We start from the raw sequence: 17,586 nt of genomic DNA on the forward strand, positions 1-17,586 counted from the left end.
ATCTGTTGGTAGGCTAATTTTTAAATTTGGACCAGTGGTTGCTGAGTTATTAACTACTTTTGGTCCCAAAAAGTGCCAAAACAGGTTTTTCGAACCTCCTGGCTCTGATACTGCAAATATACTTTTGGCAACAGCTTTAAAAAATCGGCAAGGTGATTTCGCATCGTTTGACACATTGCTTGTTTTTATTTGAGCCCGAACGGCTGAGATATTTTGATTTTTCTCGAAAAGTCAAAGTGAGAAAAATTTTCAAATTGCATCGCAGCGTCGAAGGACTCTAGGCTGTGTGAATGCGGTGGCGCGCTGTAAGGTTTGTCTTTTTTTACCAAACTTTCGTTGTTTTTATTACTTTTAGAGTTCCAAACTTATCTAAAGAGAGTTTCAACATCTTTCTAGCCCTAGAGATTCGATTTTTAGATGGTTTTCTCGATTTTTCTGGAAATTGATGTGTCTAAAGCCAACCTCTATAGCTTAAAATGTGATGATAGCCTGATAACCTCTATCAAAATAGTTTTCGTGCTTTGATTGTAAATGCTTGCATATCTTTTATCAATTTTGACAAGCTGTGTTGATCTACAGTGTATTTCTTGTAGCTTATTTCGACCGAAAGGAGGATTTGAGTAGGGGTGTCAATTGCATTATATGAGTCCATTCAAGTCCATTCTACTAATTCGAGTTTGTTTACTTACTCAAAAACATTTAACTTGCTTTATCGTGTATAAGAAGGAGTTCTTGCTAGAAATTGATGCCTATTTTGTCAATAATTTGTACATTTAACTGCATTAGGCTTAAAAAATCACTCTCTTGTTTAATAGACAAAGGAAACTTCACTGTCGGCAAAGTGGCCTAAATTTCGTGTAGGAACCCTTGCAATATCCTGGCAGATAAGATTAATATTTTGAGCGTGATATAAAGACCCAAAAATGGACAACTTTGGTGCTTTTATTTGCAATTTTTGGTTTTCTACACTCAGGCAATATCTTTACATTGAAGTTAAAACGTAAACAAACGAACTGTCTTGTTTTTCGGGGGTTTCCCCTACCAAGCAGACTCCAAGAGTTGAGCAAAACTGTGAAAACTCTTCAAACTTCTTTAAAGCTTTTAATAACTGCTTTAATATATTCATTTATCCTTTTATTTTGTTTTCCGTCCTTTAAATCTCTCAAAACACTTGTTTTTTGGTCAAAAAAGACGAAATTTTGCAGCGCGCCACCGCACTCATGTAGCCGGGAGCTCTTTGACGCTGCGATGCAATTTGAAAATTTTTCTCACTTTGACTTTTCGAGAAAAATCAAAATATCTCAGCCGTTCGGGCTCAAATAAAAACAAGCAATGTGTCAAACGATGCGAAATCACCTTGCCGATTTTTTGAAGCTGTCGCCAAAAGTATATTTGCAGTATCAGAGCCAGGAGGTTCGAAAAACCTGTTTTGGCACTTTTTGGGACCAAAAGTAGTTAATAACTCAGCAACCACTGGTCCAAATTTAAAAATTAGCCTACCAACAGATGGAGCTCGGGCCGGAAAATTTATTGGTACCACTCAAAATTTTATATCTTAAATAACGAAGGAGCTATTGGCGAAAAACTGGATTCTTTAGAAAGTCTGGGAATCACAAGCCTATTGTTTTTTCTGAACTTCTTTATGCAAACCTGAATCCCCCTTGCCAAAAATGCATAAAATGTTTAATAACTTTGCGAAGAAATGTCGTAGAATTTTACCAAAATAACCATTAGAAAGAGAAAATTCTTCTGCATCGTTTGGTGCGAAGCAAATGAACGTTGAGTGAATTTTGGGGGCAGAAACCCAAGTTTTCGTTGAAACACTGCCTATTGAATTCAAAAACAAAGGGCCTTCTTTGTGTGATCAAAGACTGGCGAGAGGCGTACGGGTAAGAAACTTCAATTAAATGATAAAAAGAATTTCAAAAAATTCTGCAAAAAATCTGAGGGGATTCACAGCTAAATAAACCATATCTTACTCCATTCGGAATCAAAATTTTATATAATTTGAAGGCAAGAAAAATTAATCTTTCTAACAGCCACGCAAGACAAAGCCTTCACGCTTCAGACAAAAGAAATTCAATGGACGATTTGAATGGCTTCGTATATAGGAGTGCCCTAACAGCCAATGCTGCATTCAATGTTTATGCTGGGATCTTTAAGAAACGAAGTTCATTGAAATGTTAATTAACAAGGCCAACAAGTGAGATAAAGTTGTGTTATTTGCTTTAAAGTCTCAATTATGAGTCAGCAAGACATACCAAAAGTTCTTATAAAAACATACACAAACTAACATAAAAAAATATTTCTGATTTAATCGCCTGCAAGAGAAATCAGGTATAATTTAACATCTATTTGGTTGCGTAGATTTAAAAAACTTTGGAGTTCCGGGGATTTGGTGAGAGCTTGGAGAAATGTTTCGGTGGAGGGGGGGGGGGATTTTAGGTTAGAGAATGAAGTAACATCGACTGGGGTATAGGAGAGCAGTTTCCGGGGGCCATCAGTGCAACGCGATTGTTGGTGTCTAAGAATAAAAGGTTGCAAAAATGAACTTGACAAAGAACCTCATGACCAGTAAACGTGAAATTTATACTGAAAGCAACAAAAAAATTTCTAAGATGTCCATTTATCTTACAAGTTCTGATTTGCGATTACTTATGAAAACCTTGTCATCATTAATGATATACTTATGTCATTTTACCTCTTGTTAAAACAATTGCTATTTGGTTTGAAGGGGATTTCAACTTAGTTTGCTGGAAAGGCCAAAACAGGAAAGGAATTTGCATAGTTTTGTCACAGTTTCACAAGTGTGTTGATTTGCACGGTAGAAAGAAGCTAAATCTAGACGGTTGTTTGGGATTTATGTTTGCTATGTACAGGAAAACCTCAATCTAGCCTTTTTCATTTGCAAATGCTATAAATTACAATAAGACAGGGTAGGAAATTTGACTTAGTCAATGCATGGATCAGATCATCCAAGGCAATGGAAGAAAATTATGGTTACAAAAGGCAAGCACAACGTGTTAATAAAAAGCAAAATTCAACATCTAGATTCAAGTTATTAATGGCAACGTAAGCTGATAAAAATTGAATATTTCTTTGCTGTTTGCTAGAATTGTAATACTTGAAGAAATAAGAGAGCTCGATAATTTGCAAAACATTCTATGCCTATGTGCCTTTTAAGATCAAAATTACTGACCTTCATAGAGTAGAGACTGGAGGGAGGGGCTGATGAAAGCACTTAGAAGAAAATCGAAACGCCTCCATCACCTGACCAAGTTGGAAATCTGATTCTAGTAGAGTATGCATAAGGAGAGGAATAATGCTTGTCCTGTTTACATGCACTAGTGTAACACTTCTCTAAATATTCTTCATTGAAACCTCATGTTGTCGTACCAAGAATAAACTGCCATAAAAGTTTTCCAATTCGTCTTTAGCCCACCCCACCACCCCAATATGTGTTCTGGCGTCCCTGCAAAGTCTCAATTTATCAATCCGTTGCAAGGTTCAGCTGTCTCCCCTGAGTCTGATTGTCATGCGCAGAGACTTAAGGTCTACCCCAAATTTTCTAGCATACAATCCAGGCTTAGAACCAGATGGGATTCAAAATTGATTAACTTTACATTTTTAGATTGTCTAACGTTATGAACTCAAATGCAAACTTTCAGATAACAGATAACCAAACCATCTCTTTCTACGCAAAGATAAATCTTTTTCTAAAAGATACATTATGCATATCGCACGTATTAGAGATTTCTATAAATGCACTTGTTACAAAAATAGAGTCTAGGCTATATTTTTCATCAAAAAAATCAATGTATTGTTTAAGCTCAGTGTGTTTGCTATCAGGTATCCATAGTAAGGGCGCAGATCAGAGGGGGGGGGGGTCGCATCCCCTTAAAATTATCAATTTGCTTAGCATTTTGAAACGTCGAAATTTCTTTTGTTATTGTCTTGAAAACAAATATTTGACCTCGGCCTAATGTTTGATCCAAAACCTTGATAATAACAGCTCATCTGCCGTGTCAAGTCATGGAGTTCTTCCGCAGTGAAAAAGATCAATTTATAAATGGGCACCATTCACTTTAAAACTTTGAAACTAAACACACTTGGGAATCTAAGTATCAGTTTTCACCAATAAATAATCCTGCTAAATCTCTTCAATCAGAATATGAAAAAAGTGTAATTTTACGTGTCAAAAAACTCTAAGGTGGTATCAGTATCCAAGGACCTTTTCTATATGAGCAAATTTGTCCCACCTCTCGGCCAATAATCTGGCAGGTGGGATGAAATCATCAAATGTTTACATGCAGATTCGATCCAAACTTCCAGTGTTTATATGTAGGAAATTCATCCAACCTCATTGAGATCCTATCTCTTCAGTGAGATCCCATCTCTCATGCAGTAGGGTTTCACTGAACCGGGCTGGCTTGTTTCAATTATAAACGCACGACGAAATTCACAAAAGATTCTATAGAAGGATGGGATCTCACCTCTAAGCTCACAGGTGGGACGATTTTCTCCATATAAACAGGCCCTAAATATACTAAAGACTTGATTCTTAATATCTGGTTCTGTTTTTAAAGCTTCATCAATCAATTCCCTGTATAATAAAATCAGGCCTGTATATCAAAAGCCCACTTAACACTGCAAAAGTGACATTTCCAGAGGGGTGAATGCCTAGTCACCAGCTTTGAGCTCATAGATGAAAATGAATCCGTCATTCAAGGATGATCGCCTGATGAAGATAGTTGGCTTTAAGTTGCAGGCAAAAGAAAATATCAACAATAAAGGGGAAATTGTAACGAAAAAGCTGTAGCTGTGCCAAGAAAATAGTTGAAAAGACAAAATGATACCACGGAGGAGAAAGTTCTTGTGTAGAAACAAAGTAAAAGCCGCTTATGAGTTACTGCATACAAAGACTGTGAGTTTAAACACAGTGAAAGAGTCTCATCATTTGAAACACAATACACGTAACTTGTAGTTAGAGAAGGGACATGGCAGATAATTTAACATCAACCAGTGAAAAGAGATTGTCAGCAAGCCAAAATCTATTTTGATTCACCAGGGAAAGCACAGAATTTACTTGTTTATCGACATTTAGCAAAATCTATTGCGTTATACGTTAGAGGTAAAATAAATACTTTTCAGAACCCTAAATAAGCAAGTACAGAATACCTTGCTTTAGTGGAAAAATAATGGAAAATAGAAATCTGTTCGAAAACACTATTGTCACAATTAATGGCATACAGCCTACTTTATAAAGATTGGCCTAATCTGCGAGTAATGTTTATTTTATACTGTTTTTTGTTGAACAATACCAAACTTCAATCGACAATCATAAAAGGCGTCTGAACCTTTTAACAATGCAATATCACAAATACAAAAAAGACAGGCTAGATTTCTAGCAAGATAGTTGTTGCTTAATACAGGTAGTATCACGTAAGTAAGCAACAATTAGTTGTTATAAAAGAGATCAAAGAAAATGTGTCTATTGCCAAAGAAACACTTTTGGCAAAGAGTTACAAAACGTGCGTCGATTTTCATTTCTGCATTTTCAAGAAAGCATGAAATATAATATTGCATTGACGCTTAATTGAATATTTAGTTTTCCCAAATTCACAAATGAAAACAAGAGAAACACTTTGAAGAAAATAATGAATATGAGCCTTTCATGCGACATGCAACATACAACTATAATGATGAAGTTGAAACGAAAGTACAGAGTTTAACCGACGAAAATTAATGAGTTCTTTGAAGTATCTTTATTTTACCTTCTTTCTAGCAACAAAAACCTTGGTACGTTTTTGCAGAAGAATATAACAGAAGTTACGTCATCCCCTAGCTGTGCTTTGGCACTTCTCTGATGGCTAGCGTTAATCTTATGATTCCAAGGTCACCTCTCTAATCCATATCCTCGTTATCATCCCCAGCAGGTCTTGGCGGAGGATGACCTAAATTTGGCGGCGGTATTGGAGGTGGGAGTCGGAAGCTGCCCTCTGTGCCAGGTGGACCTGATGGTGGCATCCCAGGTGGCGGGTGAAGAAGTGGCTCTCCCATGGGTGGGCCCTCTTGCATATCCATGCCTGGCGGCCTAGGTGGACCTCTAGGAGGCTGAAGGCCACCATGCGGCGGGAACATGTCTCCGTCACGACGAGGACCTCTATGTCCGGGTGGCGGGGGTCCAGGAGGAGGGAAATTTGGTGGCGGAGTTGGTGCAATTCCCGGTGGCGGAGGCGGCATCATTGGAGGTCCCGGTGGCCTATGCTGCTTCCTCATCTTATGCTCTTGCTGTTGTTGCTGTTGCAGTTTTTGGGCTGCATTCTGCTGAATTTGAGACGGGGTCAACTTAAAGTGGAACTGCAGAAAGAACTAAAAAGAAAGGACATTTCTTTATTTGGTGATAAGCTAAGTTGATAATTGTAAGGCTAATGCTACTGATGCACTCAGTTTTAACAAATGTGGTGTTTCGGATACAATTAATGATATCACAGCTTAAAAAAGGGGTTGGCAACATCAAGTAGGACATCATAAGGCCACAGTGCTCTGCATTGATATTTACCGATTACTCATCTAAACTTTAATCTGAAATCTACTTAACCCTTTAAAGGCATTATTATTAGCAAAGTGAAGCGATGATGGTGAGTGTTTTAATGATTTATAACTGAAATTAATACCAAGAGGATTATCCCAGAGTCTACAACAACGCGAAACAAAATTAGATTTCAGACAATAACTTGCTTTGGGTACCTACTGAAATCAATTTTTTTAACCATCCGTAATACATTAACTTTAAGGTAACAGATGATAACTTTATTTATCGAAGAAAATAAACGACAGTGCAATTTAAGCACCTAATACAACAACCAGAGACGGTGCCACGAAATTGAGCCTGGGGGGGGGGGCTAAGAATCAAGTTTAGTGACATGGGAGAACCTAACATGGTTTGGTCCGACACGCAAGAAAAATTTTTAAATTAAACGTTCTAGAATGGCTAAAAATACACCTCCGAAACCAAATTTTAACAAATTTTACCGTTCAGAATAGACAATTTGACGATTCTCAGGAAAATTTTGATTATTGAATTTTAACAAAAAATTGGCCCCCAGCCCCCCCCCCCCAGGCAATACTCGTATAGCAAAACACTCAAAATTGCACATCACACCAGCTGACAAATGAAATCAATATAAGCTCTCCTTAGTTTTAACTGTAATTTGCCCAGAAAGATTTTTAACGTCGACGTATCAATTAATGACTTACTTGTTTAGTATCCTTGTTCCAATGTGTCCAGAACCTGTTTTCGGACTTGTCTATTTCTCTGCTAGGAACCTGAAAAATATCATAATTCTATAAATGAAACAAACAAATAACGAGCTTTACTTCTTTTCACTGCGGTCTCAAAAACCTTACATTTAATATATTCTGTACAATAATGGATATTTTCTCGTATAGTATATTGCATATTTTTCCAAAGTTATGACTGAGGCACTCTCTTGATCACAGCCCTTCCAAATACAGAAGAACATACATCTGCCTCCTTGAAGAGAGCTAAAAGAAGGGAAGTCGACGAAAAGAAGGGAGGGTTGCAAAGTCACAAATACCATAACTAGGTCCTGATTACTAGGCACTAATTTACACCAGAGATCTGTTTTCAAGATATTTTTATCCATAGATTGTAGTGTATCCCCACTGTTGACACAGGTTTTTAAAGTCAGGCTAAAAAGGCTCTCATAAAAGAAATGGGAATAAACAACTTAAAACTCTTAAAACCTGGTCTAAACCAATGAGCGCTCGCACAAATAAAAATAGATTCTAGGTGAAATAGCTATATTACCGAATAAAAACTTTAGAAATAGTATATTCATCTTGAAGAAGACTCGAGTTTTCTTGCAGATCTGTTCAAATTCCAAGTTGTGAACAAGAAGCTAAACATTATTTAAGGTCACTTGCGTTCTTACTCAAGATATCAAAATCATGCAATATTAGAGTAAAAGCTCTTAAAACTGGTGGTTCTTTTTTGCGGGTTCTTACTGTATAGCCATGCCAACAACTTGTAAGGAACTTCGATGAATTTTTTCCCTTGCTGGGTGTAAAAAAGAAGATTGAATATTTGCGGTAGTCCATTTTTCATTTTTTTGAACAGAGCCCAGAAAAGTTTTCTTCTTGCTCCTGAATTTTTCACAAACTTTTACGACCTTTCACAGTAAGAAAATTAGGCAGGGGTTTGGCGTTGTACGTCTTTGTTTATTGCTCTTCGTTGTGGTTTCAACAAGGTCTTTTATTGAATGACTGTCATTATTCCTAGCTCTGTGGTCACCCAACTCAAATGAGAACCAATCAACACTGTCAATGACTGCTTTTAAATCTGCCTTATCCGAGTATCTTGACTGCATCGATAGTTTTCTCAAATAGTTTTAACGGTAAGCCTCTTTGCCTAATCAGACCATTGCTACGGCCCAGCTAATTGTATAATAACTTAACTATCCCTTACCTTGAAAGAAATAGTTTCATACGGTTCTGCAGCAATAAGAAGATACTGCCAAGTCTTGTCTGGAGGCTCGATACGCTGTTCATAGGCCGACATGAAACGGTGACGTGGAGCGACGCTCTCACCAATCTCAGGATAGTCAATCTACAAAATAATACGTAACTTTCAAGACAATCAGATATCATAAAAAAGGCTAAATATGATTGACGATCCTAGAGAGTGAAAACAACCTCATTTTTTTAATAGGAAACAAAGGTCGATGTTGAGTGCTCCAGTTTCTTAATGATCTGGAAATTTCAATACTGGTTGTTTCTTAAAAGTTTCTTAATTATGATGCCATGAATGATGTTATGAAATGTTCGTAACCTTTTTTATCACGTCAAGAGATTCGCTTCCGTTACGATGCGGTATTTAGATGTTGGAAGTATATTTTTATCCCTTGTGTCTTAAGTTCTAGGCCAACAGGGCAATCTTGTTCTTGGATTTTACAAAATTTCGTTGTTTTCAGGTTTATCACGATTTAAAAGTTTCTTAATTTTTTTTCTTCGAGTACTGAAGTTTCTTAATTTTTTCTGACTGTCCAGTACTCGTTTCATATAGCCAGTTTCTTATAAAAAAATTAGTGTACCCCGCAATGCTTAAACTGAACAATAAATACCGTTTTTAGGGAAATATACCCCTGATGCAGCCCTCGGATTTGCCACAACTCTGTCCTATCTTTTCTTTTTAAGAAAATCGAGGCTTGCCAGCCAACAAAACAAGAACAACGCAAGGACATGTCCAGCCATAGATTAAAAAGTAGAAGAAACAAGCCATTTGTTTTTTGACAATTTTCTCTCGTGTTAACAAAACAGAATAGGATTTATATGTCTATTAACCCCGAAAACGCCATTTAAGTGATATGGTCTTTGAAAAAATCATGGCAGGCAGTTGTAGAAAAAACGATGTTTAGATAATAACAACATCAAAAATACTCGAGCTTAAAATAATCCAGGAACAAGAACACTGGATAAATAATAAAATTTCCAACAACAAGGTTCGAAACGGTAAAAATATTTAGTGCAAATGTTTTCTCTTCTTGGCTCATTATAAGGCTATTGCGTCTAACTAGCGTCCAAATATTTACTTGTCTATCACATCAAACTATCTTTAACCTAAACATTGAATGATCTCTTAAAAACATAACGTTTTCATCAAAATTTCTCCAATCCAGTATAAGTTATTCATTCGATAAAATGGAGGTAACGTTCCATAAAAATATCGCTAAAGCAACAAGCCGAGTTATTTTAATTGTATATATGACTAAAAAGTTTTGAAATTGTTCTTCTTCTGGCCTCGTTTGCAATTAAAACGTCAGACCGAGACGCTCTTGATACTCTCGACCATAGTTTTCTCAACCTATTTTATTCACTGATATTATCATAAATAATGTCAAAACGAAATTGAAATTTTTATTATAATGAAAATTGGACATGTAGCCCTCACTCATTATTGATTGCTTTTCTAGGATACTGAATCGCTGATAGGACTTGGTCTTTCCTATGCAAGAATTCTTTACAGGATTTAAAGACTTTCGTATGGAGATGAATTGCTTCTGAGATGAATTAGTAAGATTGGCAACGAGTATCGTATAGTGCACATAACTTAGAAACGAGCAAAAATATCATAGTCATTGCCTCTATCAACTATCATATTGTCTAATGGTCAAGTCAGTTCATTTTATTCTTTATGAGGTTTATTCTTTATGAGGTTCGTTTTGCCTATAATATGTCATTTAATAAACATTACAATTGAGGCCTACTCAGGGATGGGGGATAATCAAAAGACCATCTAGTGTGGGGGAGAGGTGGGGGATAAATCGAAGGGTTATTGACAAGCATTACTGGACAACGCAAGTTTGTACCAGCCTTTAGTAAACTAATCCACTCTAACTGAGCGGTAGCCCCTAATAACGGAAATATTATTACAACCTTGAAGCTTATAAAATTTCTTATAAAATTCAAAGAAGGGGGAAGGAATGTGGAAGGCGACCAAGACGGTTTGAAGGTATATTTCGCCGCGACGTGAGAATGGATAAAGGCCAAGTAGAATGGGTAGATGAATTCTAAAAGCAAGACACTTTAATTTGCTGATTACAAATTTTGGTATTTTTAATAATCTAACAAATCCTTTTTGCGGTCTATCCAGCAGCTTTATAAGATCATTCTCAATTTAGCAATCCAATACTAGTTAAATTTGATAGAAACCAAAAACATTTTTTCCGATTTAAAAATAAGCATAAAATTTGTGGAGTGGTCAATATTAGGAGGCTTTTGATAGTCAATTTCATTACAAGCTGTTTAACAAAAACTTGAAATACATATTCATCACTTAAGTGCGTCTATTTTCTATACGAACACCAATGAATACTTGTCTAGGAAATGTTCTTGGACACATAATTCCTTCCATTAAGGTATTTGAAGTAATCATTGTTTTAGTTTCATTTGCTTAGTCTTGGATTGGATTATAGTTAAACAACATAAACCTGATTGCTATCCCAAGGTTGGATGTCATTATGAAAGCGAGTTAAGTGATTTAAATAAATGATTTGTCCTTCCGTTTACATGTCCAAACTATGAAACATGCGAATGAAAAGGAATTTCAAAGATGGAACAAAATGAAAATAAACTTAAATGAAAACGTGGATACGGAGCATGGATACCGAAAATAGAAAAACCGACCAAGTGAAAGTAGAAGGTAGTGTTGTTTTACTTCAGCAGAGAATTGCAAATCCTTTTTCAAAAAGTTTGATGTCAGCACGAAACAAAAGAGAAAACTTAGCAAAACAATAACGGAGTAATACAGATGTACCAGTGTTTTCGTTTTGCTAAAGAGGTACATGTACATAGTAAAAATATGGCTAAAAGCAGGGACCACGGGAGCGATGGGGCTGTGAAGATTAGCTGCCCCCTCCCAATAATTTCCAAAATGTACTTGAAACCATACACAAATTGCCTTGCTCTTGGTTGTTGGCATGTTTAGACCCCTAAAAATATTTCAGCCCCACCCCAATCCGTTATATGTTTCGCGTTCCTTGAAAGGGGGAGCCTTAAAGATTAGTTTAAATGGTTTGGGCCCCAAAACGCACCCCATTAATTGCCAAGGCCAGTATATACAATATGTACACGCTCCCAGTTGTATTATACAGGCTAGCATGACCAACCTGGACCGTAACATCAACTACTAAGATCGAAACTCTTCAAAATCACTTTTTTCATCTGCAAGATCTGGCTGGCTGCAAGATCATGTGACAATAGATAGTCTAGGACCCCAAACGAAACTGAAACTTGTATCAGCTGTTATCAAGGACAGAGGGTTAAAATACTTTGACCAATTAAAACGATCATCAATAGAACTATTTAAATTGACCCTAGCAGGCCGTGCCAACGACACAAAGAAATGCGAACAATTTTTTGGCGGTACAGAACTTGGAAATGGCTTTAAAAGAAGCAAACATTCCACAACATATTACTTAATGCTTTTTCGTCTGTCACTCCTCAGAGTATGAAACGTCAGAATAATGAGCCAAAAAAGTTTTTATATTTCACATATGTTTTCCATCGTGTTCTTGTGGACCCTTATTCTGACGTTTTATAATCTGAGTGACAGACGAAAAAGCTTTAAGTAATATGTTGTGAAATGTTTGCTTTTTTCAAAGCCATTTTCAAAGCCATTTTGAAGCCAGAAATACGAAACGTCGTTGGGTAGATGACATCAAGACTTGGTTTGGCTACAATATTGGGACTCTACATACATTTTGCAACGGACAGAGAAAGATGACACAGTTTGTTTTAAAATGTATAGTATTCTGTATATTCTTGTCAATATGCGCAAGCAAGCTGAATTCGAGAACGGTTTCATATTTCAAGTAGCTTTTCACATACATCTACAACTAAACGGGTGTTTAATGGAACGGCTAAACAAATCTCCCTGAATCTGAATTGCTCTTAATGCTACACGAATGGGGAACCCGAGGGTCTTGTTGGAACCTAATGGCCGTAATGATACCAAGCTTAAATCGTATGAGATTAAAAACGTTTTGGAATTGACAAAGACCATCTTTCATTTAACCAGCACCACCATCTAAAACAAAGTATAATTTGTTGCTTTTTCACTGAGAGATAATGAATATTGTGTAGAATAAAGTTATCGTTAGTTCGGCCTTCCAACACCGTCCAGGTCTCTCATGTGGCCCATCAGAAAAACTAATTGCCCACCCCTGTCCACTAGAGGGTTAGAAACCCAGTGCATATAATATATGAATAAATATATACTCATTCTAACCTGGAATAGAAGGCTGTGTTGTCCCGAATCAGAGTCACGTTGCTTTGTAACTAAGAAAGACATTAACATTCATTACTGAATAAGAAATATATAAGTAATTAACAAGTCAGCCACCCTAAAAGGTTCATGAATAGCGAATAATGACAGGCAGCTGATCAGTTAATGTTAGGTGTTTGAAAGTGAAACAAGACTCTTTAAAACATGTGACTATGAATGAATAACATGAACCGCAAATTAATTTCTGACGAGCTTTTGATTATTGTAATTATAAACCATTTGTAACTATCTCTTAATTTCAATACTGGATGTAGCTTGTCGAATAACGAGTTGTGAAAAATACTTCATTTTTGAAAACTAATTACCCCGTTTGCTCTAAAGGATTATTAAAAGCAGGTATAGTCACAGCACGAGCAATTCATTGCAAAAAATTAAAATTTCTACCGGTGATACCAAGTTAACACCATAAATAGGACGAAACAGTTGTGTGAATGTCAATAACACCTATGATCAAAACCAGAGACTTTAATTGGCATATCAAATTTAGTACATTGCTTTCAAACATTGCTGATTACCTTTATATCCGGGTCTGCCAATTTTCACGAACTTCTTTATGTTAACACGGGCCTTTTCCTAAACAGGGAAAGAAAACATCAAAATTATACTTAGCTTTAGCAGGTTGAAATCAGCGTCAAGAAGTTCAGACTAGGCTAGGCTAGAATTATTGGGATTCATATGGTAAATTTGTAAGCATTCATTTTTATAGACATTTTGTGTTGAATTGTCACAAATGCTTAAAAGTTTGACAGTTTCTAAATAGAAAATTAATAAATAATTATGTAAATATAATTATTTTCAATCATATTTAGAGGATTAAACCATGTCTATTAGACAGCCATAGCATTTCACTGATGCAAGTGAGTCTTTGTTTAGTGATTTACTTACAGGGGCAGGCTGAGCAGGGGCCTCTTTCGCTTCCTTTGCAGCTCTTCTTGCACTGAAATTTAAAGAAAACATTATTTCTGCTTCAATTTGTAAAATCAATGCACCAAGATCCTTTCTTTGATGAAAAATATAAACACAATTAACACTTTTGGTGTATAGAACAGGACAGTTCTAAGTTGCTAATTTGAGTTTCAAACTTTGGGTGATCACTAGGCAATTGTTAAAATTAAGTGCGAACTCGGAGTAGCAATTATGAACCATCCTATTATACACACCAAAAGTGTATACTGTCATAAAAAGAAATACTATTTTTCTATTATTTGCTTCAAGCATTATGTGCATAACAAACAAGTGTAGCATAAAATTGCTACGCTATTTTTTTCTAACTAAAAATAAAACTTGAAAAAGTCTGAGTATCAATGCTTCTGATTGAGAGTTTCTGCTATTTTGAATTAAATCATATCATACACGACGTGAAAGTATCAGATTCAAACAATTGCAAACAGATAAATAAAAATGATTCAAAACAGAAAACATTTGGATTTCAAAACAAAAACATTTGGATTTCGAACCAAAAACATTTTTTGAACAAACAAATTTACCTGGGCAAAGATAGCTCTTTACATATTACAATTTCAGGGGAGTTAACTTACTTGCTTTCATAAGATATTTACATTAATTACAGAAAACCTAAAAACTTACAGATTTTGTTGATGCTTTTTTCCTTGTGTGTGAGCAAGATAACTCCCCTGAAAAAACATCATATAATTAGTTAATGCAGACAAGGTCTTATGTCTTAGATTGACAGATAGGTAACAATAATTTTCTGTAAATGCAACATGACAAGTTTGCAACAAGGTAAAATTGATGCACTAAAATAATCTTATTTAGCAGCACTCAAAACTAAACCTTAACTCAGTATATTGATAGCAAAAACTCTTTGATTAATACAACATACTATGCTTAAGATCACATTAAAAGTGATAGAGCTGCATCTTAAAAACATCCTGTTCTTCAAATTAAAGCATAATTTTTACACATAGCAACTTTAAAATTGAAGGAAAATATGGAATCCTGCAAAGGTTTCACAAATATGTCACACATACCTCATTATTATGCAGTGTGAGACATAGCTTACATTCATAAGACCCAAGATGATTTTTCATAAAATATGGATCCTGGAAGAAAATGTTAATTGTTTATCAGTCAAGCATTAAAAATATAAACAGTTGACATGATAGCGTAAAATAGGAAGCATACCTTTCTTCTATGCATAGAACCTTTCTTTCAAAATTTTAACATTAAACAAACAAATCATTGAGTGGTACATCACTTGGTGTAGGTTATTGTGCATGTTGGTTATGGGTGGCTACTATCGCGTTATCAGCTTTAAGCATTATGGAAGTGCCAGGCACAATGAGGCAGCAAACAAGCGGAATGTCTAATTTGATATATAATTTTTTAATTCCACTTACTCCATGACAATTTTTTCTTATCAAGATATCAAGCGTTTTTGTTGCCAAGGCAGAAAGATAAAAGCACATTTTGAATGGAACAGACAACCAAAAGTAATTTGTTGTTCTGGAGAGACTACAAAGCAGGCTGTAAACAAAAGGTCATGTACATAGAATAAATTGCTTATTAAAGGTTAACATGCATAGGCAGCAACTAAGATTTTAAATTCAGTACAGACTGGTGCTAAAAGCAACATATTTGAGATGTTTGCCAAAGTTAGCATTAGGCAACTAAGGCAATGGTGGATTTAAGGGGGGAGGCAACTAGGGGCAGTTGCCCCTCAAGCAAGTCTGGCACCCCTTTATGGAAACTATGCACCCTTTTTGAAGAATAAGAATCAGGTGGAAAATACTACCTGCTAACAAAGTATATATACAATTACTGTTAAAATTTCCTTGCAAAGTGAATAAAGAGCCTTCTGTCAGTAGTTAGGGTCTGAAGTTGTTGTACACAGCGTACACTGGTCAACCTTTTTCCAGCACCCCACTACCCACTGCCTCTACGTCAAATTTGCTCCAAGCTCCAAAGCAAAACTGCAAAAAATATTTTTCTTTCTGGGAACCTGAGAAACAGGACAAAAATTTTTCTGCTAGGTGCGAGTATTGTGTACTACGAATAGTATGCACAAATATTTATACAAGGGCTTCTAATTTAATGTGGGTCTAGACTTTTCATTTGTAGAAACTTTTGATCTGTTGTGAAAAAGTCAAGAAAAAATTTTTGCTAATGCAAAATATTTTCAGGGAATCTAGTTCCCAGGTTTGGATACTTTTTGCAATTCTGCTCCAAAGTATTGGTTTAGAATGGTTTAGAAGTTATAGAATGGGAAGCTCAACCTTAGGTTGCTGCAAATTTTCCAGGCTCTGTTGGGGGTTTGTTTTTGGCATCCGTAGAATAACACACCAGAATGTCACTCTCCCCAGACTCTTTTTGAAAAAACCTCCTCGACTCAAATCCCACACAAATGAACCAAACCCCACACAAATGAACTTACAACACTTATTTTGAAAAAATATTTGCAAATACAGAATCAGCAATGTTTAGTGCCTAGAAAAGGCCTTTTGGAAAATTTGATTTTTTATATCATTGGCACATTAAAATAATACCTAAAGTCTCAATTCTTCCAGCCCTTTGCAACTTAAAAAAGATAATGTGCCCCTGACTATGAAACACTTTTCTGGCATCAAAATTCTTACATAACTTTTTTAACAACAGGAATAACATAAACAGATGTTATGTTGTGGAGCTAATTGGAAGGGAGGCACAACTTTTATGTTCAAAATGTTTTTCAATGATTGTTTAAGCTCTGAATAACACATGGTTTCTGCATTGCAAAGAATGATGCTGTTTAATGCTTAGGTAGAATTTTACCACAAATTCTTGATTAAGTTCCTGGTTTGATTAATCCTGTCTTCTTATTTTTGACATGGTGTTTATCTGGTTGGACCACTTAATCAAAAGAAAGAAACAGAACATGGATAGGATAAAGAAATCAAAATATAGTGGAAAAAAACAATTGCATTTTCAAGTTTTCTTTATTTGAAAACTATACACTCTACATTGTAATGTCCTTCATTTTATTTAAGAAGAAGGCATTTATTTCTGAGGATGGGTGTCAAAGATATGTGTCAAAAAAGCAAACTGGATCATTTTTATGTCATCTATTTTAAACAAATGTCATCAATCGAACATTAATAAAGGTGGTTTTTATGCTTCCATTATTGACCTCAATATTGATCTTATTAAAAAAGTGAAATGTTAGTGTTTTACATTTTCTATTGATCAATAAAATATGTAAATTTACAAATCTTACAATTTCAAGATGCTTCAAATAAGGACCAAAAGCCTCAAGCTACATTACAAATAGGCCTACCTTATTGAGGTCAATGGTCTCAAGAGCCAGCTGACGGAGTCTTTCCCTCCGATCTCGGTTCGACTCTGACCATGATGCAACACCTCCACTACCTGTTTTAGATCCAACACGATTTTGAAAATCCATAGCTGCAAGTGAGAAGCAAGATCAAGTTCCTTACACCATTTTAAAACGAGAAACCATGATGATTTTGCCAGTCATTTTGGCTGGGCCTCGATCCCAAATGCAACGATGCCACAACGAAACTAGCCCCAGACCCCAAACGGATTTTCGTCACTTCTGCTTTTTTATCTCCAAAATATGTGTTCTAATCTAAATTAAACATAAAACATCTTATTGTTTATATTCAGTACCTACCCTTCAACTTGAGACCGAAGTCCTTTGAAAGATTATGCTTTGGCATAGGCCTACACACGTGTCCTGCACTCTCAGTCTTTAATGATTA

At 35.7% G+C, this 17,586-nt stretch overlaps 1 protein-coding gene across 1 annotated transcript; it reads right to left on the reverse strand.

Moving 5' to 3' along the window:
• Positions 1–5,650: 5,650 nt before the first annotated feature.
• Positions 5,651–17,360, reverse strand: LOC135680761 (splicing factor 3A subunit 2). The gene is made up of 9 exons (XM_065194925.2): positions 17,142–17,360; positions 14,860–14,931; positions 14,456–14,502; positions 13,754–13,805; positions 13,384–13,441; positions 12,812–12,861; positions 8,492–8,632; positions 7,261–7,329; positions 5,651–6,372 (listed from the first exon to the last, which is right to left on the reverse strand). The coding sequence occupies exons 1-9, from the start codon at positions 17,265–17,267 to the stop codon at positions 5,905–5,907; spliced, it is 1,083 nt and encodes a 360-aa protein (XP_065050997.1). The 5' UTR covers positions 17,268–17,360; the 3' UTR covers positions 5,651–5,904.
• Between the last annotated feature and the right edge of the window lie 226 nt (positions 17,361–17,586).

The sequence above is a fragment of the Rhopilema esculentum genome, chromosome 18 (genome assembly GCF_057945365.1).
Source record: "Rhopilema esculentum isolate cy_ngs chromosome 18, ASM5794536v1, whole genome shotgun sequence".
Classification (NCBI taxonomy): Eukaryota; Metazoa; Cnidaria; class Scyphozoa; order Rhizostomeae; family Rhizostomatidae; genus Rhopilema; species Rhopilema esculentum.